Source organism: Anguilla rostrata, chromosome 4 (genome assembly GCF_018555375.3).
Source record: "Anguilla rostrata isolate EN2019 chromosome 4, ASM1855537v3, whole genome shotgun sequence".
NCBI lineage: Eukaryota > Metazoa > Chordata > Actinopteri > Anguilliformes > Anguillidae > Anguilla > Anguilla rostrata.
In genome coordinates, this window is record NC_057936.1 from 6764875 (window position 1) to 6792084 (window position 27210).

General features: G+C 43.4%; 1 protein-coding gene across 1 annotated transcript; it reads left to right on the top strand.

Annotated features, from left to right (window-relative positions):
• Nucleotides 1-4728: 4728 nt before the first annotated feature.
• nfil3-4 (nuclear factor, interleukin 3 regulated, member 4) lies at nt 4729-23896 on the top strand. Its single transcript, XM_064330320.1, has 2 exons — nt 4729-4847; nt 20554-23896. The coding sequence occupies exon 2, from the start codon at nt 21087-21089 to the stop codon at nt 21987-21989; it is 903 nt and encodes a 300-aa protein (XP_064186390.1). The 5' UTR covers nt 4729-4847; nt 20554-21086; the 3' UTR covers nt 21990-23896.
• The last annotated feature ends 3314 nt before the right edge of the window (nt 23897-27210 follow it).

A 27210-nucleotide genomic window follows, 5' to 3' on the forward strand; every position in this document is an offset into this window, starting at 1 on the left:
TTTTTCAAATGTTTGTGTCTTGTTTTTTTTTTTTTTCAAAATTCTAAGTCAGTGTTCTAGAACTCCATTGCTCCATTGCACTACCACTAGCGATTGTTACATCAGCATTAGAAGGTTAATTTAAGAACATTCTGATCACATATTTGTGACCTCACATCTCAAAGGATTGAGTCACAAGGGATGTTGCAGGAACGGGCTTGTGACACGCCTGGAACACTTCTCTTCTGAACTTGAACGAAAAATTTTAAAACAATAGACTGTTCTAAGGCTTGGCTGGGGAACGTTTGTGTGAAGATTATCTCGCTACCAAATGAGAACCTAGCTAGAATGTTCTCCAACATTCTGGAAAAAACAACTGTGTTAGTTGGGATGCCCATGTATAAATGCGGACCTCAGGATTTGTGTCAATACGAGGCACTTAAAACACCCAGTGTATTAAAACCTACCTGCCCGCCTCGGTGCTTGTGTTTTCCACATGTTATGATATTATTAATAAACAGTGGGGGAAAACTATGAAACTTTCCAACGCAGCCATATACCGTCATGTGTTTTTTTTTTTTAATTAGTCAAACCGAGAGGAATATGGAAAATATGAGCCGGATTGCTCTTCTCACTGTGTTGGCACCACAGCTGTATCTATGGGATGTTGGCTGTGGCACTGCAGACGCAGTAATACAAAAAAAACTCTATGGCCTATCACAGAGAGAAGCCTACTCATTTAGTTGACCTTTGTTTCAACCCGGGAGCTCACTTAAATGTCTTTTACAGTGGTGAGTAATCACCACGCTATCTTTCTGCCGTAAAAATTAATCCACAGGATTTCCAACGCTTGCTCTGATTCTAGTGTGCAGCCTACGGTTTGTCTGTCGGCTGGTCATACACTGTCGGCATTGTGATGTTTTAATCGGCCACCAGGGGGAGCACTGTCCCTGAGAGTGAAGGACGTCCAGGAAAAGAGGTGGTTTTAGTTATGACTCACTTTTTCCCCCATGTGACCTGCTGCTGTGAAAAACTACTCCAGGGCCTCTGTTTCAGGAAGCAGGATTACTGAGTTAGCTGGATAGCCGCACTGCGTAAAAAACCTGGATCTGGAACATGGACTGAAGTAAAAAAAATTAGCAGTTCCAGGTTTTATCAAGTGCGGTTATATTTTTACTTAAGAAAATTGGGTTAAATGCCCAGGTACAACTGGATTTAAATAAATAGTGTAATATGACAGTGCCCCCTGCTGTGAATTAAGCCCACTGTAGTTACATTTAGTCGCCTACCTTTGGTTCACTAGCCATTATACCGCACTGTCATTCCCTGCGTCCCTTCTGTAAAAAAAATATCATGATGCCGTTTTCATGCGCATTTTTCTGTTTCTCACATACTGAAGAAATAAATAATGAGGCTGTGAAATCAGAATAAATCTAAACAGAGAGTGCCGGCCGTGTGAATGTGAACTGTTTGATACATCGCAAGGAAGCAAGAACACACCGGTGATCTCAGCGATGGCGAATGAAATGGCGGACCATGGAAGAGCACTGTAGCGGATGATCGAGGGATACTTTTGTGGAGAAAAACACCTTTTCAACTGTCGAAGAGATCAACAGCCCCCCTCTGCTCATTCGGCTGCTCCTCCTGCATGCAAGCTTGCTGCACGTTGCGTTGGAAAATCCCCATCCACCACCTCAACTCCATCCCTATGTGTTAAGAACTTGCTTTGCTGCTGGATCTGTTCTGTGAGCACCCCTCTAGGGGGTGTTTGGCTGCTGGCCTCCCGGCCTTATCCACGCGGGCTGCGTGGTTGGCGGGAGAGCTCCCAGAACAGAGCCATACCGCCAAATATAACTGTATTTTTGCCTTTATTGTCAGTAAAGATCTTACTTTGATGACAGTGGTCCTGACTGAAAACCCTTTCTACTGTATAATAGATCGAGAACGCTCTCTAGCATGTAGGCATGAGTGTGTCAAGGACACACCAGCATAACCTCAGAGGGTTCACCGCAAGACGCAAACCACCGGCAAGAAGTGAATGGCCAGGTTAGAGTTTGCTAAAAAAAAAAAGTACTTTAAAAAGAACTGTTCTGGAACAAAGTCTTATGGACGAATGAGACAAGTGTTGTGTCCAGTGCCAAAGTAATTGAATGAGGAAGGTGTGTGTAGTATGTACTTATGTATTGTGGTTGCAGATGGTGTTCCCATTGCAGCATTATGAATATTATGATTTCTAATTAGAATGTCAACGTCACCTTTTTAATTGTTCAGCTGACGTTCATTCTCTTTTGGATTATGGCCCTATTATGGACCTGCCCACATCCTGGTCTATATATAGCTCCACCCAAGTCACATGTCCTGGTTGGTGTACCTGACAAAGACCTTTGAGGTCGAAACGCTGTACCATTAAATCACTTTGGGAGCAGAAAAAACAGTGTGCGGATATACTCTCTCTTCTATACTAACTTTTTTTAAAAAAATCCTGCACCTGTTGGAATATTTTGGATGTGCGTGCATTCCCCCGGACTGCAAAGGAAGTAAATGCTCGTGACCCAAACCACCGCCTCCCCTCATCTGTAAAGCACGGCCGAGGTAAGTGTCATGGCTTGGGCACGCATGGCTGCCACGGTAACTGGCTCACCTGTTTTCGTTGATAATGTGACTGCTGACAGCAGAAGTGACATCTTACTTATCTGATAAAAAAAACACACTGTTACATGCCAAAACATACTGTTATACTGTTATACATAGCCACAGTTTTCCAGGTGTGCAGGTTTCTTGAAAGGCCAAGTCGATCACCCATCCTGAATCCAACTGAAAAATAATTTCACTTGCTGAAGACAGGACTGAAGGCAAAACGTCCCAGGAACAAACAGGAACTGAGGATGGCTGCAGCACAGGCCTGGCAGAGCATCACCATGGAAGACCATTGTTACAGCCATTTAACAGATGCTCTTACTCAGAGTGACTTACACAACTTTTTACAGTTTACATTCGCATCCATTTATACAGCTGGATATATACTGAAGCAATGCAGGTTAAAGTACCTTGCTCAAGGGTACAACGGCAGTGTCCTGTAACCTGTGACCTTTCGGGTTACAAGCCCAGTTCCTTACCCACAATGATACACTGCCGCCGTAGAGACCCAGCATCTTGTGATGTCTATGGGTCGCAGGCCTCAGCCCAGTCATCGAATGCAAAGCATCTGGCAACCAAGTACTAAACATGGCTGCTTTATTTCAGATCATATTCATTTACATTTATAAAGAAAGGGCTGCAGGTCCTACATGGATCATCCAAAATGAACGTGAATCCCCTCAAGTTTAAACTAGCACTCTGCAATTTAACTTTGCATTCATTGATCTATTTCAGTCCAATCTGCACATGTACAGCACAAAGCAATAAAAACTGTCCCAATACTTGTGTGCTGCAGTATTACTTCATAGCCAGTCATATGGAAGAGGCCTTCCTGTATTCATTTGGTTTATATATTTAGTTAGTTTTTGTATTTATTAAGATCTGTGCAGTCATCTGTTGCAAAAAAAGAAGCTTTACTGCTTTTATTAACCTTGAAAAAGCATTATGCAATACTTCCCTGAGTTAATGTCACTAATCTTGTGCTTGTCCTGAGCTTAGTTAAGAATGGCTTTGCAGATTAATTGCATAATTGCAGATGTCATCAACATAATGGATATGTTTTCTCAGCAAGGCACATTTAGCAGGCAGTGATGTATTGAAGGAACCCAACAATTTGGAACAGTGTCCTTTAAAATCCCCTTTGAAAACTTACTTTCATAGAATGGCTTTTAACTTTTAAATTGTTTTTTTTTTTTCTTTGTAACTGATGTACCTTTAATTTTTATGTGTTTTAGCCTGTGAAGCACTTTGCAACTGTCAAATTGTTTATTTTTATTAAAAGGTATTTTTTTAAATATTAAGTTTATTTTTAAATTGATGCACGAAACCTTTGTGTGTGTTTTCGAACTGTGGAGCATTTTGTAACCCTTTCTTTGATAAATAAAGTTATTATTATTTATCAATTTACACAATATGCACACTGAATTTTATTCTGATGGATGGTAGACACACAGACATGGCAGCGAAAGTGTGTTAACTTACAGAGAGATGGTGTAAAAGGAAGCAGGAGGGGAAAAAGTGGTTTAGGCGAGAGAAAGAGAAAAAAAATCCCAGCAGCTCTAGGGAGCCACCCGCTCGCATAGGTATCTAAAGATCAAAAAAGAGAGAGAGAGAGAGAGAGAGAGAGAGAGAGGGAGAGTGAGAGAGAGAGAGAGGGAGAGAGAGAGAAATAGAAAGAGAGAAAGAGAGAGAGAGAGAGAGAGAGAGAGAGAGAGAGACAGAGAGGGAGAGAGAGAGAGAGAGAGAGAGATAGAGAGAGAGGGTGACTCAGCCTCCCCCTGTCTGTCAGCAGCGTACCGCAGGGCCTGTGTCCCTGTCACTGCCTCGCTGGTTGGGGACCTGGCGTCACACGCTCTCACCTCTGCGAAACCGAGGGCGGCCCCCCCACAGTCGGGCGAACGCGAGCGGGTGAGAAGAGCTCGAGCGACGGGCTGCTGGGCCGACGGGCTGAACGACAGGGGCGCGGGGAGGCCGGCGGTGCCTGAGAGATTTTAGGCGAGAGAAAGAGAGAGAGAGCGAGAGAGAGAGAGAGAGAGAGAGATAGCGAGAGATAGCGAACGGGACGCCTGAGCGTTGAACTGATCAGGAGGACAGGAGAGCCCAGCGGGGGAATCGACAACCGGGGGGTGGGGGTGGGGTGGGGTGGGGTGGGGTAGGGCGGGGTAGATGTGGGGTGGCCTGCTCCGGACCCTGGACAACAGTACGGTGGCCCCGATCCTCGACTGAGAAAGGTAAGGGTTCAGATCCGTCCGCCAGCCACTTTACCGGGAGCCAGGAGTGTAGGCCCTACGCACAGACCTTGCCCTTCACACACACACACACACACACACGCACGCACACACACACACGCGCGGTCCTGGCGTACCGGGGACCCTCTGTGTCCCCGGTATAAGGTGCTTAAAACAAAAACTTTCGGTAAACACACACTGTCATCGTGCTCGTCTGAAAATGCCAGGGTTCCCCGAGCGGCACTTGGAGCCCTTGGCAGCCTCTGCTTTCGTGTTTAGAGAGCAAAAATAAGCGATTAGCGAAAGAGCAGCGGGCGACACAAACATACCATCACAGTTCAGTGAGTCAGATCGACACTCTTGCGTTTTTTGGTTCCTTATCGATGAAGCCGTTACGTAAATTTGTTTGTGAATTATTATGAATACGAAATTTGCATTATTTAATTTTATTTATTTATTTATAGTTTATTTGGTAGGGACAATGCAAGTTAACATAGTACCACTTCAAATCGTAACTGATGTACCACATAGAGAGATTATAGCTATTGCTAGTTTCCAACTCCTGTCCCTAGTTAGGCTTTCAATGTATGTTGTTAATGTATGTTGTTAATTTTTTTTTAATACAACGAGGGATGTTCAAATATGGGTTCGCATAAACAAAGCTGTAAAGTGTACTCATTTCTAAATGAAATGATGGTTAGCAGATAAATACTGAGCTGATTTCCTGATTGTCAAACTGGTTAATGATTTATTTTATAATCGATAGCAACCAATGTTTATGATACAGTTTCTCCATATGCAGACATTTATATATGTGAAGTCTGTGTCAATGGTATCAAGTGGTTTCATACATCCTTAACATTGTTCATACATAAATATGAAATGCTAAATATTCAGAATCCTAGTAAGTACCCACAGGACATATATATACAAGACATATATCAGTGCTTAAAACTGGTCCATATACTTAAACTACACTATTTTCCTATTACAGATTGGACTTTACAAATGGACCATCTTAGAACTGTACACTTTACACTTAAATGATTACATATGAAAAAACCTAAGAGGTTAAGAAAACATCTTAGATACAGCTGAGAAAATAATGTGACGAGACAATTGCTTTTGGCGTGTAACCATTTTGTCATCAGATCATTACTTTGAAGGGCAAATTATAAAAAGTGTGTGTGTGTGTGTGTGTGTGTGTGTGTGTGTGTGCGCGCGTGTGAGTGTTTAAGAAACAGTAGTTTGCAATCGTGCGTTGAGGTACTAAAGCAACTGTATGTTTAGGCAATTCCTCAACAGTTGTGGAAAAACAAAAATATTTTGCTTGTGTTTTTTGGGATGTGGCACTGGACAAAGGAATAGCATTTAAAAGTTAAAGTAAAAGTAAAAAATGATATCACTATTAGATGTAGGTCTACTCCCTCTTGCTTGAAAACAGCTGGATTGAGGTCATTAAACTCACCCAATTCACTCGCTTTATCGTATTTTCAAAGCAGAGAGCTGAGAAACTAAAAAGGATGTTTTAATCTGATAAGGGTGCCATTGCATCACAGTTTCAAAACCAGAGACAAATTTAAGCGGAATTTTTTTTTTTTTTTTTTGTGTGTGTTTCGTATGCCAACTGATCGTTTCCCTCCACGTCATCACCTTAAGATGAATTTCTGTTACGAGCTAGGTTCACTGACCACTCGAATAATGGACCATAGCGTACCCTACTGTAGCCTTACAAGTGAGGAGAGTATCGTGTCTATCATGTCGTAACAGCGAGCAGAGAAGGTAAGAAAGGTATCCAGGGATCAGAAAGCAAAAAACAGTCCTGCCATTAATTAGTGTGTCTTCCACCCATGAACTCAGCCCACCCAATTTCGCAAATTAGTTCCACATCTTGGCTGAATAATCGTGCTAATTAGCAAATCCAGGCGATTTGGACAAAATACGGTGGACGGATCTTTTTTTGTTTTGCTTTCTGAAGCTGGTCTTTCCACCTCTGGCGGTGAGCAAGCTCTTGGGGTCGTTTCAGTCGAAGGCACCGGAACATGGCTCACCACAGCTGTCGCTATCGGTGCCACTGCTGTCCGTTGCCAGTGGCGTTGTTGTTCAATACAACCGAGAAACAGCGCCAAAGAGAATGGCAATTCTGTGAAGCTGGTTCGGGACACTGAATTTAGCCAGAAACGTAGCGGCAGTGCTCATGAGTGTACAGAGCTGAATGCCAAGGCATTGGTGTAGCATTGCAGCTCTGCCACCGGATAACTGTGCTTGCACGGAGATGGGGGCTTCACCAAGATCTGCCGTGTCCGATACAGTTCACACGAGTATGTAACAACCGCCTAGATAAAAAGATAGGGAAAAGATTGCATGGATTGCTCGGCACTGTGAGGTTGAAATGCGGAAGTGGCATTTATCAGTTGTTATTTAAGCTTGCAAAACGCTGCTACACCTGTGCACAGTAGATTATGTCCACCAATGGGTGGAAAAACTTACTTCGTGACTAAATTGAAAATCATTTTCGAATATTGCACTATATACGTACATATTCACACACACACCCACACACGTACATGCACACACGCGCATACATACATATACACACACACACAAACACAGACATGCATGCATGCAAACACACACACCTACTCACACACACACACACACACACACATGCACACACACCCATACACACATATACACACACACACACATACACACCTACTCACACGCACACACACACACACACACACATGCATGCACACGCACACACACACACACACACACACATGCATGCATGCACACACACACACACACACACACGCATGCATGCACACACACACACACACTCACACACACACACACATGCATGCATACGTATACATACATGCACACACACACACTCACACACACACACACATGCATGCACACACACACACACACTCACACACACACACACACATGCATGCATACATATACATACATGCACACATACACACTCACACACACAATCACACACACACATGCATGCATGCACACACACACACACTCACACACACACAGTTCCGTTACACAGTAAAAGCAGTTGTTGGTATATGGCAGCTGTTGATGTGTGCCAGGTCAGAAGTGCTGTGCGTGTTGACGGTGGTCGCCAATGACAACATGTGCCCTGGTGGCATCACCCGAGACCCCAGGTGCAAACTGACACATCCTCCTGGCTGTCCATCTGCACAGCTCACATTTTCATTCAGTAAGTACACAGCACATGACATTACATTACACGCATTTAGCAGACGCTCTTATCCAGGGCGACCTGCACAACTCAAAAAAAATTTCTTTTTTACATAGCATTTACATTGCATCCAGTTTATCTGGATAAACACAGAAGCAATGCAAGTTAAGTACCTTGCTCAAGCACTGATATGCACACACGCATGCAAATACAAACGCAGAAATTCAGATACATGTATGGGCACGCACACAGAGACGCACATGCACAAACACGTTGGAGGAGAAAATGCACAGATGCTGAATGCTGTTTTCATCACAGCAGGACTTCCTTATGATACAACTTCATCTTGGGGAAAACATGGTTGTTCTTGGTGAAGACAATGTAGCTATTGTGGGGCATGCTTTCCAGTGTACGCAACAATATTTCAAGGCTTTATGGCTTAATTCAGAATCATGCCAGCTTAGGGTAGGAATAGCTAGAGAAACGTCAGTCACTTCATTTTCACCACTTGATGGACCCATTCAGGGTCTGCCTATCATTTTTAAAATCCATAACCCATAACATTTCACTCATTTTGCCACCACAGGGAATGTCTCAGTTGTCAGCGCTGAGAACTCAACAGCTGTCCTCTATATTTGGATCTCCTTTTGGTACGAAAGGTAAAGACGGGCCATCTGCATCGTAGCGCTTGCTTTCGGTTGCAATGCTAATTATCGCTTCGTTCAATTAACTCTAACGCTTATTCATTATAACTGGATGTCTTCTGTGCCTTCTTGGAGATATCAAACGTTTGCGTTCCTGAGAATAACACTGCCGTTTCTGTGAAAAAAGAGCATCTGTCAAGCGGCCAAAATGTAACACAACACGTAATGCGTTAATAGGCGAGAATGTTCTAGAAAGCCCGGGTAACCTTGCAGCCGAAGAAAATATTATAAACGTTGTAGGACGGCGAATAATTTCGTCAGGGGAATGTGCCTAAGCTGCTGGGCCAGTAGCACCGAAACTCCGCTTGACCTCAAAGAACTGCTGGAGGCACAAAACAACATTTACTCAAAACACGGCTATCCCTGCCTGGAGCGAGCCAGACGCGGGGGGCAGGCGACAGGGTCGGGTGGTGCGTGAAGCCTCTCGAACCGAAGAAGGCACCAGGAAGGAAATAAAAAAGAAGAACAACAGGTGCTGTGGAGGGGGGGGGGAGGGAAGAAAGAACAAATAGGTGGCAGATAGATGAAGACATTTGAAGGTTTTTTGCTAAAAAGCAAGGGCCTATAATTAGCACGTGAATAAGCAGCAGGTGCGAGGCTGGCCTGCTGGCCCCTGGAGGGCTGTTGCTCAGGAAACCTGGTCTCATCTGCAGCAAACTGTTCTTCAAAAGCAGCTTGGCCCTCATAACAGCACACAATGCTGTGCTACTGTAATACAGCATAATGCTGTGCTACTATAACACAGCATAATGATGTGCTACTACACTATATACGACAGCATAATGATGTGCTACGTGTAAATGCACATCAGCATAATGATGTGCTACTTACATAACACTGTCAGCACAATGCTGTGCTACTGTAACAGCAGGCATATAATGATGTGCTACTTAACACAGCACAATGCTGTGCTACTAGCTAATGCACTAACAGCATAATGATGTGCTACTATAACGCAGCATAATGATGTGCTACTGTAACACAGCATAATGATGTGCTACTGTAATACAGCATAATGCTGTGCTACTGTAACACAGCATAATGATGTGCTACTATAACGCAGCACAATGCTGTGCTACTGTAATACAGCACAATGCTGTGCTACTGTAACACAGCATAATGATGTGCTACTATAACGCAGCACAATGCTGTGCTACTGTAACACAGCATAATGATGTGCTACTATAACACAGCACAATGCTGTGCTACTATAACACAGCACAATGCTGTGCTACTGTAACACAGGACAATGCTGTGCTACTGTAATACAGAATTTCAATGACAACACGTGCCCTGTAGACCTGAAGAACACAACGCGCATGATTTTAATTAACTTTTCTGTCATATTCTAGTTCGCAACAATCATTCCACAGGAAAACCAGCAGTTCGTATAATTTCATTTTATTTTCATCCTCGGCAGCGAACCGTCTGCACGCAGTCATTTTGCACCACCAAGCGGCTTTATCTCTCATTACGAATCAGAGTGAACCACCGCACCGTCTGCATTGCGTTCATGCAGCAGTGACACTGAGGCTACGTGCCAACCGATACCAGCCGGCGTGGGGGGAGATCATGATCATGGGTTCATATGAAAATAATCAGATAGATTCTGGGGGCAGGGGGCGGGGGGGTGGGCGGGGGCGGGGGGGTGGGGGTGGGGGTGGGAGAAACAGCAGTGTGGGAGGGCAATGCCTGTACAGCGTATGCATCACGGGTTAAGTTCAGCATATGAACCGCGTGCGTGTGAAGTGCATAATACATCCATCCGTCCATCCATTATCTATGCTCCCTTATTCTGGTCTGGGTCGCGGGGAGTGCTGCAGCCTATCCCAGCGTGCATTGGGCGAGAGGCAGGAGTACACCCTGAACAGGTCGGCAATCCTATCGCAGGGCAAACTTTGTGCATGATAGAGTCACTGCACCACAATTTTATGAAATTAACTCACAGGAAAGGGGTATGCTCTATTCACAACTCGCTGATTGTTTATCTACCCGTTATCCTCAACATAACCCTAGTAAAAAGGGTTATAACTGGACTTTGGACAGTCTAAGTTTTTTCATTTTTGGGACGTAGCTCTATTGCGATTTTCAGTCATTTTAAAAAAAACCTATTTCCTTGCATTTCCTTCGTTGAATTGATGATATTTAGTATTTTGATTTTAACTCATCTTTTTTTAGACAAATCACATATTTTGGATTACTCCAAGGTCTAGAAATTAATTTTAATTTATTTGGTTTTGGGAGGCAAAGCCAAATGTATTTTGATAATTTCAGTGAAATACTTTCATTGCATTTTTTGTTGTTGATTTGATGCAATTGATTTTTTCCCGTCAATCCTAATGGAACAAATCGCAGTTACAAATGTGTCTTTGAGCTTAAAATAGTGTTAAGGATTTAGGGTTAGTGTTAGGGTTTGGCATACAGTGAGTGTTAGGGTTGAACAAAGATTAGCGTTACGTTGCAGAACAAGGAACTGTATTAGCGCATGCATTACATTTTTATTTTGGGATGATGCACATTTTTAAAACTTTTGTGATGTAATAGGCTACTATAGTTTATGATTTTTTATACACAATCTTTGTGTTTCTTGTGTTTTCTTTTATGACTTTATTTTTTTAAATACAATTTGGTTTTAATCAATATTTTTAGACAAATCACCTATTTAATATGACTCCTATGGCTTGAAATTGGGTTTAGGGCTATCATTTTGTTTAGGCTTAGGAATACAATAAGTGCTCGAGCTGAGGAAAGATTAGAGTTATGTTTAGGAGATAAGGAAAGAGTTAGATTTTCATTTGGGCTGATCCTAAATTTTTTCATGTAGCACAATAGCCTTATGTATTTTGATAATTTTCCAGAGAAATATATATTTTTTAAATTTGATTTAGTATATTATCAATCCTAATAGAACAATCACATACTTATTATAATTCTTAAGGCACCAACAGACAGGCATGGCACCAACTATGATGAGTGGATTTTATTTTATTTTTTTCCATTTTATTTCCATACAATGGAAATACCACACTGAAATATATGAAGCGGCTTTTTTAAAAACATATTTGTGATATGCATTATAAGTACATTTTTAAATACATTCTAAAAAATGTATGTGAAATGTATTGTTTCTGCATGAAGTCCTCCAGGGAACTTTGTGTTTAATTAGTTTTTCCGTATGCTTGCAGCCATAATTTTGTTATCAATTGTGAATTCACACTGTGAAATTAATCTTCAAATGTACAGCCTCTGGAAACATAATCTGGCTGTACAAGCTGCTTTGGGCTTACATTAATTTTATTTTATTTTTTTGCAGTACACAAGAAATCTGCAAATGCCTCATGTGTGCTGTTGTAAAGCTGGCAGAAATGTCTCTGAATACTTTATCCGAAATTTCCTTCATCATACACAAAAACTGGGCTGGGACAACTTTTAAAAAATACACTAAAACTAAAATGCAATTTAAAAATATATATTTTTTAAAAACTCCTGACCGTGACCTGTGCCTAAATTAGCCAGTGTTAGCGTGATGTAAGTCAGCCAGTGTTCAGGTCAGGATCGTATTAGTAGCTCTGATAATGAATACAGTAAGAAGACCATTTGCTACCAGCGGCCAATGAGAGATGCCTCTCCACCTATCTGTGCTAGCTTCCTCCAATCATAATGTGCGGACTGTTGGGTGGTCTCGCTGGCAAGTGTGTCAGAACAGTGTACATATGTCGACTGCAGTGTTCCTGGTATGCAGGTATGTGTGACAGTGGCAATATACAGCAATGTAATGCAAAAAATATATGTTAAATGATTTATTTTCGACTGTTCAAAAATGAGTTTGCGCACCTATAGAAAAGAAAGGAAATCTTAATTTGCTATGCATGTTCTCATCTATGATATGATACGATACGATAAGATACCATACGATATGATACCATACGATACGATGCGATATGATACAACTTTATTGTCAGTTTGCACTGAAATTCATTTTGCATCCTTAGGCAGTTCCGTTCAAGAGATTACATACAGATTAAACATACAGTTATACATATCACACTAATCATAGACGTACATGACACATCAAACAGTCATGACAAACATACGTATCACATTATATCCTCTGGATTCAGATCTAAATTAGCAGCACACTCGTTTTGGGTTAGCAACAGGATAGACTGATGTGTAAAAGAATTCTTCAGCCTGTTGCGTTTAATTTGAGGGTCTCTGAAACGCCTATTGGAGGGGAGAAGTTGGTATTCTCCGTTTGAAACACGCGAGGAGTCTGAGGAGATAGTGTTAGCAAGTCTGACCATGCTCTTGTTGTGAGTTACTTGAAAGGAGTGTATCACAGGTTGACCAATAATCTTTGCACAAATTTGGATTTGATTATAGAGTTTAGTTTTAAGTTTCACAGATAAGCTGCTGAGCCAGGCCGTGCTGCAGTACAGCAGGACACTCCGAATGACTGATTTAAAAAACAGAAAAATAATGCCCTTCTTAAACACCTTTAGGTTTTCCCACCTCTTTTTATTATCGGGTGTTCGGGTGGAACAAAAAAACATTTCCATCGGCCTTTTCTGGAATGATTTCACGACATGATTCGAACAGTTCGACGGGACCTGCTGTATATATTCGAACAGCGTCCACATTTTTAGACCAAACAAAAAAATAAAAAATGAAAAACTGTGCTGCTAAAACACACAAAAAAACCTTTCTTTAAAAAAAAAAAAAAAAAAAACAAGTCTACAAAAAACCACAAACTTGATAGACTCATGGCTTACCACATCAATGACTAATTATGATGATTCACATTATTGATTGCTCCTGAATTTAATTACTAACAGATCATTTTCAGATGACTCAGTAGCAAGTTACGTGAAGTTAAAAGGCCATGAGGTGGTTAGCTATAGCTGTCTCTATTGCCTGTCTGATTTTCATGTCTAAAATCACGCCCACGGTGTGATTTAGCAACAGACAATGATACATGACTGATAATCGGGGGTTGAGATTAGTGGCATACAAGTATGCATCAGGGGCAAAATGATTCACTTGTGTGGCAATTTTATTCCGTCATAACAAAATGCATTACAGGTACCTAAATATAGATACGCACTGGCGCCGTTCGTACAGTACATGGTAAATGGTAAATGGACTGCATTTATATAGCGCTTTTATCCAAAGCGCTTTACAATTGATGCCACATAAAATAAAACTGCTGTGGATTTTTGAACTTCTTGCCGTTCGTACGTTACTTGCTTATACCACGTACGTCAACCACCGTCGATAATGCTCTTTAATCGTAAAGAGGCACGGGGGACCCTGACAGAGGAAAACAGGGCGAGCCCTGTGTTTCGCTAACATCAAATCGAGATACTGCACCGGCCCAAAACTCTCAGATCGCACAAGCTCTGCCATAGGTTTGCATCTTTCATGTCTATTTTCGCCCCAGTCGGTAATTTTAGGGTCTTCTGAAGAGCGATCAAATCAGCTCTTTGTGCAATATTTGTATTTGTCGTGTGTGCGGCTGATAAAATCTCAGAACAAACTTTTTTTTGAAGACTGCGGGATTCCTTTCAATCCTTTCATTGACTTATCTGGGAGACACCATCAAGGAGACGGAACAGGTTCAAAAAGCTATTACACCTTCACAGCCACACGACTGTCAAGAAGACAGCGTTTTGTCCCCCAGATTGTGTTTCAAAAGAGCTTTGAAAATATATTTAAAACAAAACTGCAAATATACGCTTTCAAAAAATAAAAATAAAAAACACGTAAATTATAAGGTAGAAAAGACTTTGGCATCCATAAAACCTTTGGCATCCATGCAGTGCGACTCTTAATTTGTTAAACACAATAAAACATTAAATCCTAACACTGATTCCCTGGTGTGCTCGCACTACATGCATTTCCTGTCCACGATAATTTCATATTATTATCCCTCAAACACTCGGGCATAATACGGGTGGACTCGGTTACAGGTAATCTACAAAATGACGTGGGGTAAAAGAAAAAGAGAAAGTCCAGAGGGCTAGGCGGTTTTGGTTACACGCACCTGTGACAACACTTACTGACTCAGTCCAACTATTTTTCCTTTCCAATGTGTTTTTCACACATCACCATTTTGACTTGAGCGGTGTTGCGTGGGCCATTCCACCTGAACATGAATCGCGTTACAATACAAAAAAAAAGTATTCACCAGATAATAAACACAACTGAGTGGTGTAAAGTTATGAATTGTCATTAAAGGTTCTATATACTGGATATGTATTTAAAAGAGCATTATGGGTTGACAAAGCTTACAGTAATGTCAGAACACATTTCAAACCACATATTAATGGTACTTGTATAAATTGGTGAACCCAGGAAGGTGTGAGATCACAAATATGTGCTCAGAATGTTCTTAACCAAACATTCACTGCGGGTAGTTGGAAGCAGTGGAGTTCTAGAACACTGACTTAGAAAGAAACATTCCAAAAAACCATCTCTTCAAGAGTTTCAGGTTTGAATGTGGGCGACCAGCAAACGTAACAGTTTCAACACCAGCAGCGGCGACTATGTAATGAGGGATAAAATACATGTGTCTTTGCAGAAGCCATTGTACAGTAACCAATTAAAAAAGTTCTGATCAAGAATGGGGCTGAGCGGATGCATTGATGTGGGTGTACACGGGGGTGTGCACTTCTGAGTTTGTGCATGCCTGCCTGTCTGTTTGTTTGCACACATATCTGTGTCCACGCACACGAACATGTGTACTTGTTCTGTGAACCTTTTTCACACCTCCTCTCCTAAACGCCACCCGCACCCCCCCCCCCTTAAGAACAGACAAAAGAACACACAAATGAACAGGGCTCTATCTCTTTGCCGCTTTGGTCTTTTTTGGTCTCGCCTGGTGCGAAGGGGGGGAGCGGGGCCGGGGGGGGTCGGGGGGGCGTGGTGTTACAGGGCCTCTCGTGGGGCCTGACTGCGGGTTGGCGCGAGGTGGCACAGGGTGGGGGGGGCGGGGGGGGTGGGGGGTTTTGGGAGGTGTGTGGAGGTGGCACTGAGGAGGAAGTGGTGAAAATGCTCGGCCTGGGAATTGGAGGATAGGGCACGGCATAACCGAAAGAGATAGGAGAGAAAGAGAGAGAGAGAGAGAGAAAGAGAGAGAGAGAGAGAGAGAAAGAGAGAGAGAGAGAGAGAGAGAGAGAGAGAGAGAGAGAGAGAGAGAGAGAGAGCGAGCGAGACAGGCTGAAACCACAGGGCCCAGAATACACCACTACCCCTCGCGTCAGAGCGTGCAGCTGTTTAAAAAATATGAAGGCAGAATAATTTGTTGGGACAAAAACCAGTGTACACGCACAGCTACCCGCCAGAAGCTATTCAATTAATCTGGTTATATGTACATGACTAAATGCCTTATATTTGCCATTGACCATATGGTCTTGTCTTATGTAAACAGACTTTGTACATGTTTATGTATTACTGTGCTGAAACCTTGTGAATGCTGCTGCTGGCCAGTTCTTGCTTGAAAAAAAAGGCTTTTTATTTCAAGGGGACTTCCTGGTTAAATAAAGGATGAACAGTTATCATTACAGTCAGGCATTTAGCAGACACACTTATTCAGATAAACTTGCACAGCGTAATGTTTTTACATGCAATCCATTTGCACAGCCGGAAATGCACCGAAACAATTCAATTCGGTGTAACGTGCCGAGCGCCAGCACGCCCACCTTGGATTCAAACCTGCAAACTCTCTGTTAAAAGCTCGGGTTCTGCGATCGTCGTGCTACAGCGCCTAACTTTGGCGCACAGCACGTGTCCTTTGGGTGTTTTTTTTTGTCTTTTTGCACGCGAGCTGGCGAGCTGGCGAGCTGGCGAGGTTTGGCGCTGTTGCACTGCGAGCTGGAGCGCGAGAGCAGACGCCGAGCTGCAGGGTCCCCCCCGCGCCTGCGTTCAGATTTAGACGCGAGCACGTGACTGAGGTCAGGGAGGAAGCTGGGCTGAGATAAACATCTGAAGCTCCGGACCCAAGTCCTCTTTCCCAGAATGCACTGGGAGCCCAGAGCCCTCAGATGTATCGGGGGGAATCGGCAGGCGTGCTTTTGAGTGTTTTCGGCGTCGAAAGCAGGGTCGTCCCATCTTTTATGAAACATTGGGCCAACGTCTGATTTATACAATTTGGTCTTGATGAATGGAATCAGGGGTCTTAGTGTTGGGCCAAAGCAATAAAACTGCACCCAAAACCGGCCCTTTTCAAATAAGATCGGACAGCCCTGATCTAAAGAGTTTAACATATTTTAAATAAGGGTTTGACCCAGGCACGGTTGCCACGACTACTAACAGGGCCCACCTCTTTCTAAGAGGCGGCCACGTTTTCTCCTAGAGTCTAGGACGCATGTGAAGTCAGACTGTTTATTGCGTAACGATAATATCTGGAGTTTAGTCAGACCAGAAGCTGCTACATTTCTAAACTGCGTCCAGTCATTCTGAGCGTTGTTGAAAAGTCTTGCACTTGAAAATATGCAGCGCGCCGGGCGCTGCAGCAAGCAAAGCGGTGACTCGCGCAGTACCAGCCAACAGTCGAATCAGAAAGAGCAGGAGGACCCCGTGACAACACAACACGAAACAATTCGGCAGCGTTACTCAGACAGAGAATTAGACAGAAGCTGAAAGCGGAGGGTTTTTTTGTTTTTTTTTTCGGTCCAGATTTTGTGGCGAGCCATCTTTCTTCGAAATTGAGAAGTGCTACAGAAAAATGTAAAAGGGAGGAGGGGGGTAGTATGCGGGGGGGGGGTGCGGGGAGGACAGATGGGGAGATGGGGCAGACGTTCGCTGTCTCCTCGCGACCGCTCTGACTCTCCCGCGTCTCGCTCTACCTGTCTAGACGTGGAGGAGGCCGGACTCACCCGTGGGTGCGAGGGCCAGGGAAATTCACTGAGCTGTACGTGGGGGGGGGGGGCGGGGGGGATTTGGGGGGGTGGGGAGGGGGCGGGGGGTCTGCGGCTTTAATGAGTCTGCCTGTCGCCACATCTAATGGACAGAGACTACATTAGGCAGTCCCTCAGACTGCACTCACACACAGCATCGCAAGGACCATCAAACCTCTGTCTGTGTGATTCTTCTGTCCGCCCTGCACAGATAACAAGCCACAGGGCATAGTTCCCAGCAGCACGCCGTGTGATCGCTTCCTCATTAGCGCTGTGGAGCAGGGGTTTCCAAACTCCTTTCTGAGTGCGACCCCCAAATGAAAAATAAAATATATATACACACCGATCAGCCAGAACATTAAAACCACCTGCCTAATATTGTGTAGGTCCCTCTCATGCCGTCAAATCAGCTCTGACCCGTCGAGAGTTTTTAAAATCATGCGGAAATATTTCACCCTCTAACAATATCTTAGCTTTTTATAGCCTTGTAGCAACTAATAATGTAATAAAGTACTTCCCCGGGGGGAATTTGCACTGTTGCAGCATCAAAGACAACAAAGTAACACAATCAGATACAAATTAACAGTAGATACAAAATATCAGATACAAATAATCAGTACATACAAATATACACAGAAATCCAAATATACGAGAGGACACCTTCAGAGGTGGAGTCCATGCCTCGACGGGTCAGAGCTGTTTTGGCGGAACGAGGGGGACCTACACAACATTAGGTAGGTGGTTTTAATGTTGTGGCTGATCGGTGTATATTAAGGCTGTCAAAAGTGCCATGAAATTGAGTTCGAATATTAGCTTTTGTAATTAGTTAGAGTTCGAATATATTCGAATTTCATTTGCATATAATTCACAAAAATAAGCTGCTTGTCGGGCACAATATGCACGTGACGCTCCCTCTAAACTGGCCTGCGAGTTATTTTCCACAAGCGGGCAGTAGAATAGAGGACATTGGTGAACTTTCATACTAGGTTACTACATCTGAGGCCTCATTTATAAAACGTATTTTAGATCAACTGTGTGGCAGGTACGTAGAAAATCACGTCAAAGTAGTGATTTATAAAATTTCGACATGATTTGACCGTGGAAACGGTTGTGGCTCTAAGTTACGTCTTCACTTGATGTATGCACACGCAAGTTAATTTTATAAATGAGCCTCCTGCAGTTTCTATAGCCTAATGCGCAAATGAATAAAGCACTTTCTCGTTGATGTAATTTGCCACAACTCTGCATCTATTAATCACAATAATAGGGGAATGATTGTTTATAGGAAATCCCTGTTTATTTCTTAACACAAAAACTATTCAAACGGCTAATACTTGTAGCCTAAAACAACATAAATTACTTACTCTGTTTAGTTTGTTTAACTTCCCTCATCATCCAATTTTATCAAAATCTTCAGAACAGAAAGGAAACATAGCCTGCCATGGGAACATTATTTATCCTAAATTGTTAGCTGACCAGATCCGTTGAACAAAGTGAAAAAAGAGACTGGCTCGCGAGGCTAGCTGACCAGTAACGTTAGGTGTCCATGGAGCTGAAAGTATCACCGGAGGTTATTGGCAAGGAAAATCAGACGATCCACTTGCTCTGGGTCCAGGGCAGAACATTTTTTATTGACAGAGGAAGTAACGTTAGCACAGGAAATGAACTTTGCGTGCATGGACATGATTCGCCGTATAAAAAGCCTGTACATTCATGTAAATTACAAGACGCGGGATCCAAAACTAATATTCGAATCTTCAAATTTAGGTTCGAACTTTAAAAAAAAAAGAAAAAGATTTTCGAATATTTTTCGAACTTCGAATATTTTTTGACAGCCCTAGTATATATATATATATATATATATATATAAAACACCCACACAGAACAGAAAGAGACACACGCTATTGCACACAAAATCAAAATGGCTGCACCACAAAATCTCTACAGAAACGATCAGAAAGTAGCTGAACCACAGCGGGAGTCGAAATGGAAACGAGTTTCGAATCTTATGCCCACATCTCAGAGGTCTGTCTCTGTAACGATACACCAAAAGAAAACCTTTGACTAGTTTTTGTGTCAAAGGTGGCATCATAGAATATATTGTGGTATGAAGACTACCAACATTACATTACATTACTTTTACTTGGCAGACGCTTTTATCCAAAGTGACATACAATAAGTGTATACCGAGGGTCATGGGAACAACTACGAAACACCGGCCCGATAAGGTACAATACTCATTCTGTAACTCAATACTCATTTTGTAACAGTTATTCGTAGCCATGAGCACGTTAAATCCAGTTCTCACAGCAAACCTTACTCTCTGACCTAGCCTATGCCAGATCAAACTAGGAGGCAACACAATCTCCAATCATATGTTTAGCTTAGGAGGCCAAATTAACCAAAGGATATTTCCATCACTGATAATGTTCAGATTTTTATTATTATTTTAATTATAAACATCACAACTGCGGTGGGAACATTCTTGTGTTGTGGCTGTGGATAAGGACATCCACTTTAAAGTTCTTGTCAGTTCTTTGGTTTCATCACTTAGAACAAGGTGTATTAGGATTAGCCAGACTATTTTTATATCTGTAAATAATTACATGGTAAGTACTAAAAATTAAAAAGCTAATAACTTTTTTCATCAATCCTTGCTGCTGTCAGCTTCTCTGTTATACTGAACGTTTCCAATGACAACATCAAGACTGACTCATCTGTTGCACTCTGTCTTGTATGAAATATGGAGAACAAAATGAGGAAGGAAAGACGGTTTTTTTTGCCATTGTGCATCTTTTCACTGACAAACAAAAGCTGTGAAATTAACTGAATTAAAATAACTGTGTGTGTGTGTGTGTGTGTCACTATGTTCTTTCTCGCAGTCTGGAGAGGAAATAGCCAGGGCGGTCCGCCAGGTGAGCCTGGCACAGAGAACACACCTGTCGGAAGTGAAAGACTTTTCCCGGCGTCAGAAGAGGCGACTGCTCGCACCGTGACACAGCAGGAACAGAAGTCCTCGGCCGCCAACACCGCCATAACACAGCAGCGCAGTCCGAAGCACGACAAACCTCAAGAATCAAACTTTTAACCGACAACACTGTGCCAGTAAAAACAGGAAAACAAAAAGAACTTTTAAAAGTATACATTCTTTAAAGTTTAACTGGTGCCTCTGTTAGCTGGTTATAACAAAAAAAAAGGACTTTCACTTCGTGCCTTTTAGCTACGCTAAAACAATAATAACCGAATATAAATCAAATTTATCTATCAATCAAATTTTATTTATACAGCTTATTTCACGGCGATTTGTCACAGAATATCACGTTCCACATTAGATCGTTGTTGTCCGTTTGGCTCCGCCCACTTCTCCTCTCTGCTGGGGCGGGGGGAGGGGGGGGGGGGAGGTTCATCGGTCTTCATGGAGTCGCCCTTCTCCTTCCCGCTGCGGGGGGAGGCCGGCTTAGTCCCGCTGGGGCTGGAGCTGCCGGGGAAGTGCCTGAGGGCGACGAGCTCGCGCCGCAAGCGGGAGTTCATGCCGGACGAGAAGAAGGACGCCTCCTACTGGGAGAAGCGCAAGAAGAACAACGAGGCGGCCAAGCGCTCGCGGGAGAAGCGGCGGGTGAGCGACTACGTGCTGGAGGCGCAGCTGGCGGCGCTGAGTGACGAGAACATGCGCCTGCGGGCCGAGCTGCTCGCCCTGCGGCTGCGGCTGGGGCTCCAGTGGCCCGGGGCGCCCCACCACCAGGGGGCGGGGCTGCTGCCGCCGCTGCCGCCGCTGCCCCTCCCGCTCCCGCTGCCCGCGCCGGCGCCGGCCCCGAACCTGCCCCCCCTGCCCCCCCGCACCCTCCCCAGCCACGCCGAGAGGGACGTCTGCTGGGGGGGCGGGGGGAGCGCGGAGGGCGGAGCCTCCTACCAGAGCCCCGTCCCCAAACCCGCGCCCGTCGGCTCGGCCTTCACGCCGGCGCGCTCTACCGTGCGGAGAGGGTACCCGTACTTTTTCGACAAGTACGCCCCCTTCCCTCCCGCCCACCACGTGCCTTTTCTCCTGCCCACTCTGCTGCCCCCTAACCCCTCGGCGTCCTGGGGCGGCCCCGCCCCGCCCAGGCCCGGCCCGGGGCCGAAGGTCAGCTCCGAAGAAGAGGAGGAGGAGGAGCAGCAGGTGCCCGCGGCCTCTGAGTGTGACCCCCGCTCCGCCCTGCCGCACAAACTCAGGCTGAAGGGGCGTGGCCTGCCGGGCCGGGATCCCGCCGCGTCTCCCCCGGCAACCAAGCTGCACACGCGTGGCTCGGAACACCGCAGCTGGAACACTGAGCACTGCTGAAATGGACAGTATTTCAAAAGTGTTTTTTTTTTTACTTTTTTTTTTTTGCTCGTTGCATGACTGCTTTGGCAAATTCTTTAAAATCCTGTTGTTTTTCAAAGTGCACAAGCATCCAAGTATCTCGTTCCAGCAAGAAGAAGTAAAAAAAAAAAAAAAAAAAAAAAAGGGGGAAAAAGTCCCTGTTTGGGTCAATTTTTGTGATTGGCTCTGAACCGTGCATAAATAATTTCTGCAATTATCATGTGACTATGACACAGGCTACATGGCTTCAGCCTTTAAGGCAGGGATAATATTTCAGTTAAAGACCTGTGCGGCTTCCTTGCCTTTTCGTACTGGACAAAAACCTCTGACTATAAAAACATCATATCTTAAACATTATTTATTTACCCAGGGATTAATGCCATCGAGGCAAAATGTCAGTAGCTAACTCAATTAAAAACTATTTCAGAATCAGTGATCAGAATTCCTGATTTAGAATTGGGGTCAATTTATTTCCAATTCGGACAATGAATTGAAATCCAGTACATTCATTGAAAAGCGTTATGTGTCATTACGTTAGGCTCCATACCTCGCAGGAGCGCCGGGGGGGGGGGGCGGGAGGGGTGTCTGGGGGTTTGCTACCTTTGTAGTTTTAAAAAATAATTTCATCTTTTGCATCACCTGGGTGACAAACCATCTGAGGCTCACACCTCTTTGGTTTTCTCTTAATGTGACATCACACCGGCTCCTGCTGCTCTCAGACACACGGGTTAGACAGGGGTAACTTGTGAAGCGTATCATGGCAGATCCTTCGTAAAATGCACTATGCAAAGAAAAATGATGACTGATTTATTCATTGATTGACAGGCGCATGGGCTAGTGGTCAGTCTACACGGATCTGTTCAACTGTGCATTAAGTACAATTGCATTATGTCGCATTACGCACACACCAGAGATTACTGTATGATTACAGAGGCGGTCTGTTCCACTGGGTTCATAAGCAGGATGTCAGTTATTATGGCTGTGTCTGCACCATCGGGAAGAAGTCTGATTATCGTCACATGCAAAGCCTGCTTTCCACGTTTTAAAAAATAAATCATTTTCAAAGCCAATTTGAATAATAACATCACTCTCTCTTTTCTTTTCATAGGGAAACAGCTTCTTTGATTCATTGAATTGACCCCTTTATATTAGTGAACTCGGTTGAACAAAACTGTGCAGGAACGAACCCTAAACCTGTCCACTGACACAGTTTCTTTTTTTTCACAGATATTTTTTTTAATGCTTTAACTGAACCCAGCTCTTCCTCAGATCATTACCATAGAACAAAGAGAAATTAGTTCACTCCTGGATAAATAAAGGTCAAATAAATATATGTTCTCCTGTGTCTACTGTACTTGTTTGATTTTTTAAAAATGCTTTTTTCATTTTAATAATGCTGTATGTCTTCAGAATTTGTAAACCAACAGTTGTGGAGAGACTAGGGTTATTTGTGTCGGAAGTTACTTCTCTTGAGAAATTCACTAATCGTTGGATGACATTAGGAAATTGGTGCTCAGGTATTCAAACATCTGTACAGTTCAAACAAATACAAAGAAAAATAAACATGCTCAAATATACATTTATTAAGGATTAGTGCATGACATCAGTTTATGTTTTTTTTTTTCATTTGTAACTGCTCTTTATAAGAGATTATTTTCTGCTTTGTCAAGGCCACATACCAAAAACAGAATTTGATTCTAATAGTTTTCCTTGTTTTTGCAATTTTTTGTTTTTTCATGCCAGTATATTTCTTCAAAAACTGTACTTTCATGAACTCAGGGAATACCATTTGTATATGTAGACAAGGGTTTTTAAGTCAAGAATTGAATATTAAAAAAGTATTAAAACATTTACCATGAATCAATAAAGATTTTGCACAAATAAAAGAGTTTTGTTTTAATAAGTGGACAAAACTTGTGAGGTTGCTCATAAAAATAATAAGCAGAGTTATCTACTCAGATTGGGTTTATATTACAATACAACCCCTACCGCCCTGCATGTGTGCGTATACACACACACACACACACACACACTCACGCACATGCACACACACCCACACCCACACACACACCTACACGCGCACACACACACACACACACACACAAAAACACACCTACATGCACACGCGCACACGCGCACACACACACGCACACCCACACGCACACCCACATACACGTACACATTTTACTTGCACACGGCAGAGGAGGAGCTGCTTGTAAATGACTCTCAAAGCCACAAGACCAAACCACAGCGAGTCACTCACACACACACACACACTCACACACTCACACACTCCGCGCCGCCGTGCACAAGCACAAACACAGAACACGCCGTGCCCACGCAGGGCCGAACGGTCCTGTGATGAGACGAAGAAGCACTCCATCATCAGAGAAGCCGTTCTTTCACAAGAAGCCGTTGCTCGCCGGGTCGCCGTCTCCTCACGTCTGCAAGCACCGAACACTAAATAACACGGGAACAAATAAGAAAAAAAATCACCAAATATTCATGACACTTTTCAAAATCTTTTAATCAAAATGACTATTTTTCATTCCACGAAAACACCTGAAGTATCCTCTGTGAAATTAATAGTAGAATATCAAAACTAATGCCAAGGGACACTACTTTTATCACTATCAAATATAATTATGAAGCGTTAGTTGTAAATGGCAAATGAAGTGAAAGAATTTGAAGAAATGTGTCACTGTACCACATTAGTACGTAATGATGTTCCTATGCGAAAAACTGATTTCATATTCAATAAAAATGTATGAAAAGCTGATGATGCAATGTGTAATTCTGATTAATTGTGACCCAACACAAAAAACAAACAAAAAACAATCCAGTGTACAGTACTAACCATTTACAAAGAATTGTCAAGTTTTCTTCTCTGGTTTTAAAAGTGAAGGAGATCACACACACAGACACACACGCACACACAAACACACAGACACACACAGACACACACACACCTGCACACACGCACACACAAACACACATGCACACACAAACACGCACAGACACACACACACACACACACGCACACAAGCACACACGCACATGCACCACAATCTGGGGACGAACAGCAAGTAGAAAAGTACCATATACTGTTGACTGACTATGTCATTATTATTAGAGATATATGATATATTGATGTTGCATAGGCTACATAACAGTTACAATTAACCTGAAATGTTTGCTGTTGTGTTCCACAAAAATATAAAATGAGAAAAATAGTGCACACCCTAAAAAAAAAGGCAGCCCTTCTAGAAAATAACCCCACTGTGGTATCATAGAAATGGTGCATTGTTGTCAAAAGGTTTTTTTTTTTTTTGTTTGCAACAAAAATGTTTTTTTAACATATGTTCTTTGAATATATTCACTTTCCTTCATCGTTCTGTGTCTTGTTAATCTGTCTCCTGTCTGCTGTCAGATCTCTGACATTGCTTTCCACACCATTTAAAATGACTGAGTACAGACACAAACACACGTGTACGCGTGCATGCACACACACACACAGAGCACAGAAAGAGACAAAGCCAACACACTAATCTAACACCACACACACACACACATAGAGCACAAAAAGAGGCAAAGCTAATACACTAACCTCACACAACACACACACACGCGCACATGTGTGCAAAGTAGATTTTATACATAACCTGCACTGATAAGGCCTGGCAGCAGCCATAAGTGAGGACTAAAATGAGAAGGTTTCGGTTGCACACAGTACACAACACATCCTCCATTGCTCTTCAGTCACAAGGCGCACACACACACACACACACGCACACACACACACACACACGCGAGACAGATACGCGCTTGATCAGAGGCCAGGAAATCCTGAACGCAACGGAAAAGAAATTAACCTGTGATTACAGCCCATGTACGGTACAGTCGAAAAATGTGGGCGAAAGGTTTGAGCTGCTCGAGCCGATCTGATTAACCATTGATTACCAGACAGACACGCAGGCATGTCATAATAGATCACGTAAAAAACCCATGACTGGGAGGACTCATTTACACGCTCGTAAACCTCAAGAGGAAACCGGAAAGGACTCTCGCCCCAAAATGCTGAGGTTTCCTGATGAAGCCAACTGGCATAGAGTGAATGAATAAAATATACACGTTTTGCAAAACATGCCATTCATGCAAAATAAATGTCTCTTCGTGGCATTTCTCGGTGTTAATGTTGCTTGTATGTATGGTTGTCTGTGTGAGTGCATGTGTACGTGCATGTGTGTGTGCCTGTGTGTATGTGCGTGTGTGTATGTATGTGTGAGTGTGTGTGTGTGTTTGTGTGTTTGTGCGTGCATATGTGTGTGTGTATGTGTGTGCATATGTGTGTGTGTGTGTGTGTGTATGTGTATGTGTGTGTATGTATGTGTGAGTGTGTGTGTGTGTGTGCATATGTGTGTGTGTGTTTATATGTGCATATATGTGTGTGTGTGTGTGTGTGTGTGTGTGTGTGTTTATATGTGCATAATGTATGTGTGTGTGTGTGTGTGTGTGTGTGGCATTTGGGGCTTCTGCAGGGCTGGCTGGGTCAGATAGCACAGCGCAGGTGTGCTGTTTTTCCAGGGTGTGGCAGGGGGCTGTGGTTACAGTCAATGTGTACCACCTGTGGAGGCATCTTTGCCTTGTGGGGGGGGTGGGGGGGGTGGGTGGTGGGGGGGGGCGGGGGGGCGGGGTTGTTGGGATCGTTCCAAGGACCCTGACTAGAATGTACTTACGCAGGAATGTGGGGGGGGGGGGGGGGGGGCGGCCTGGGGCGGTGGGGCTTCAATGTGAGATCATTTCATTGGGGGGGGGGGGGCCAAAATCTCTGGCGGCACCCCAGCAGAGTGAAGCTCCACTGACGGGTTCCGACACCGTATCTGAGACACAAAGCCAGCGAAGGACGGACAGCTGCCCTTAGCTTGAATGTCCACATACTAACAACCCAAACACACCGCAAAAACCCAAAAAATAATGTCAATCTTAACAAGAATTTAAGTCTTAAATTTAGTCTTACAGTTTTTTTTTGATTGCCAAGACACATTACTTGAAATTGTGCTCCATTTCCCAGAACTCTAAACACAAATGCATAACTGCACACTCATCTTCACAAACTTCAAAATTCCATGTCAAAACCAAACTCTCTACTCAAAACCATGTACTCTTACATCGAAACCAAACTTTGCCTTCAGACATTACA

Bases quoted from the DNA above. Each gene is read 5' to 3' on its own strand.
- nfil3-4 (XM_064330320.1), top strand. From the start codon at position 21,087: ATGGAGTCGCCCTTCTCCTTCCCGCTGCGGGGGGAGGCCGGCTTAGTC.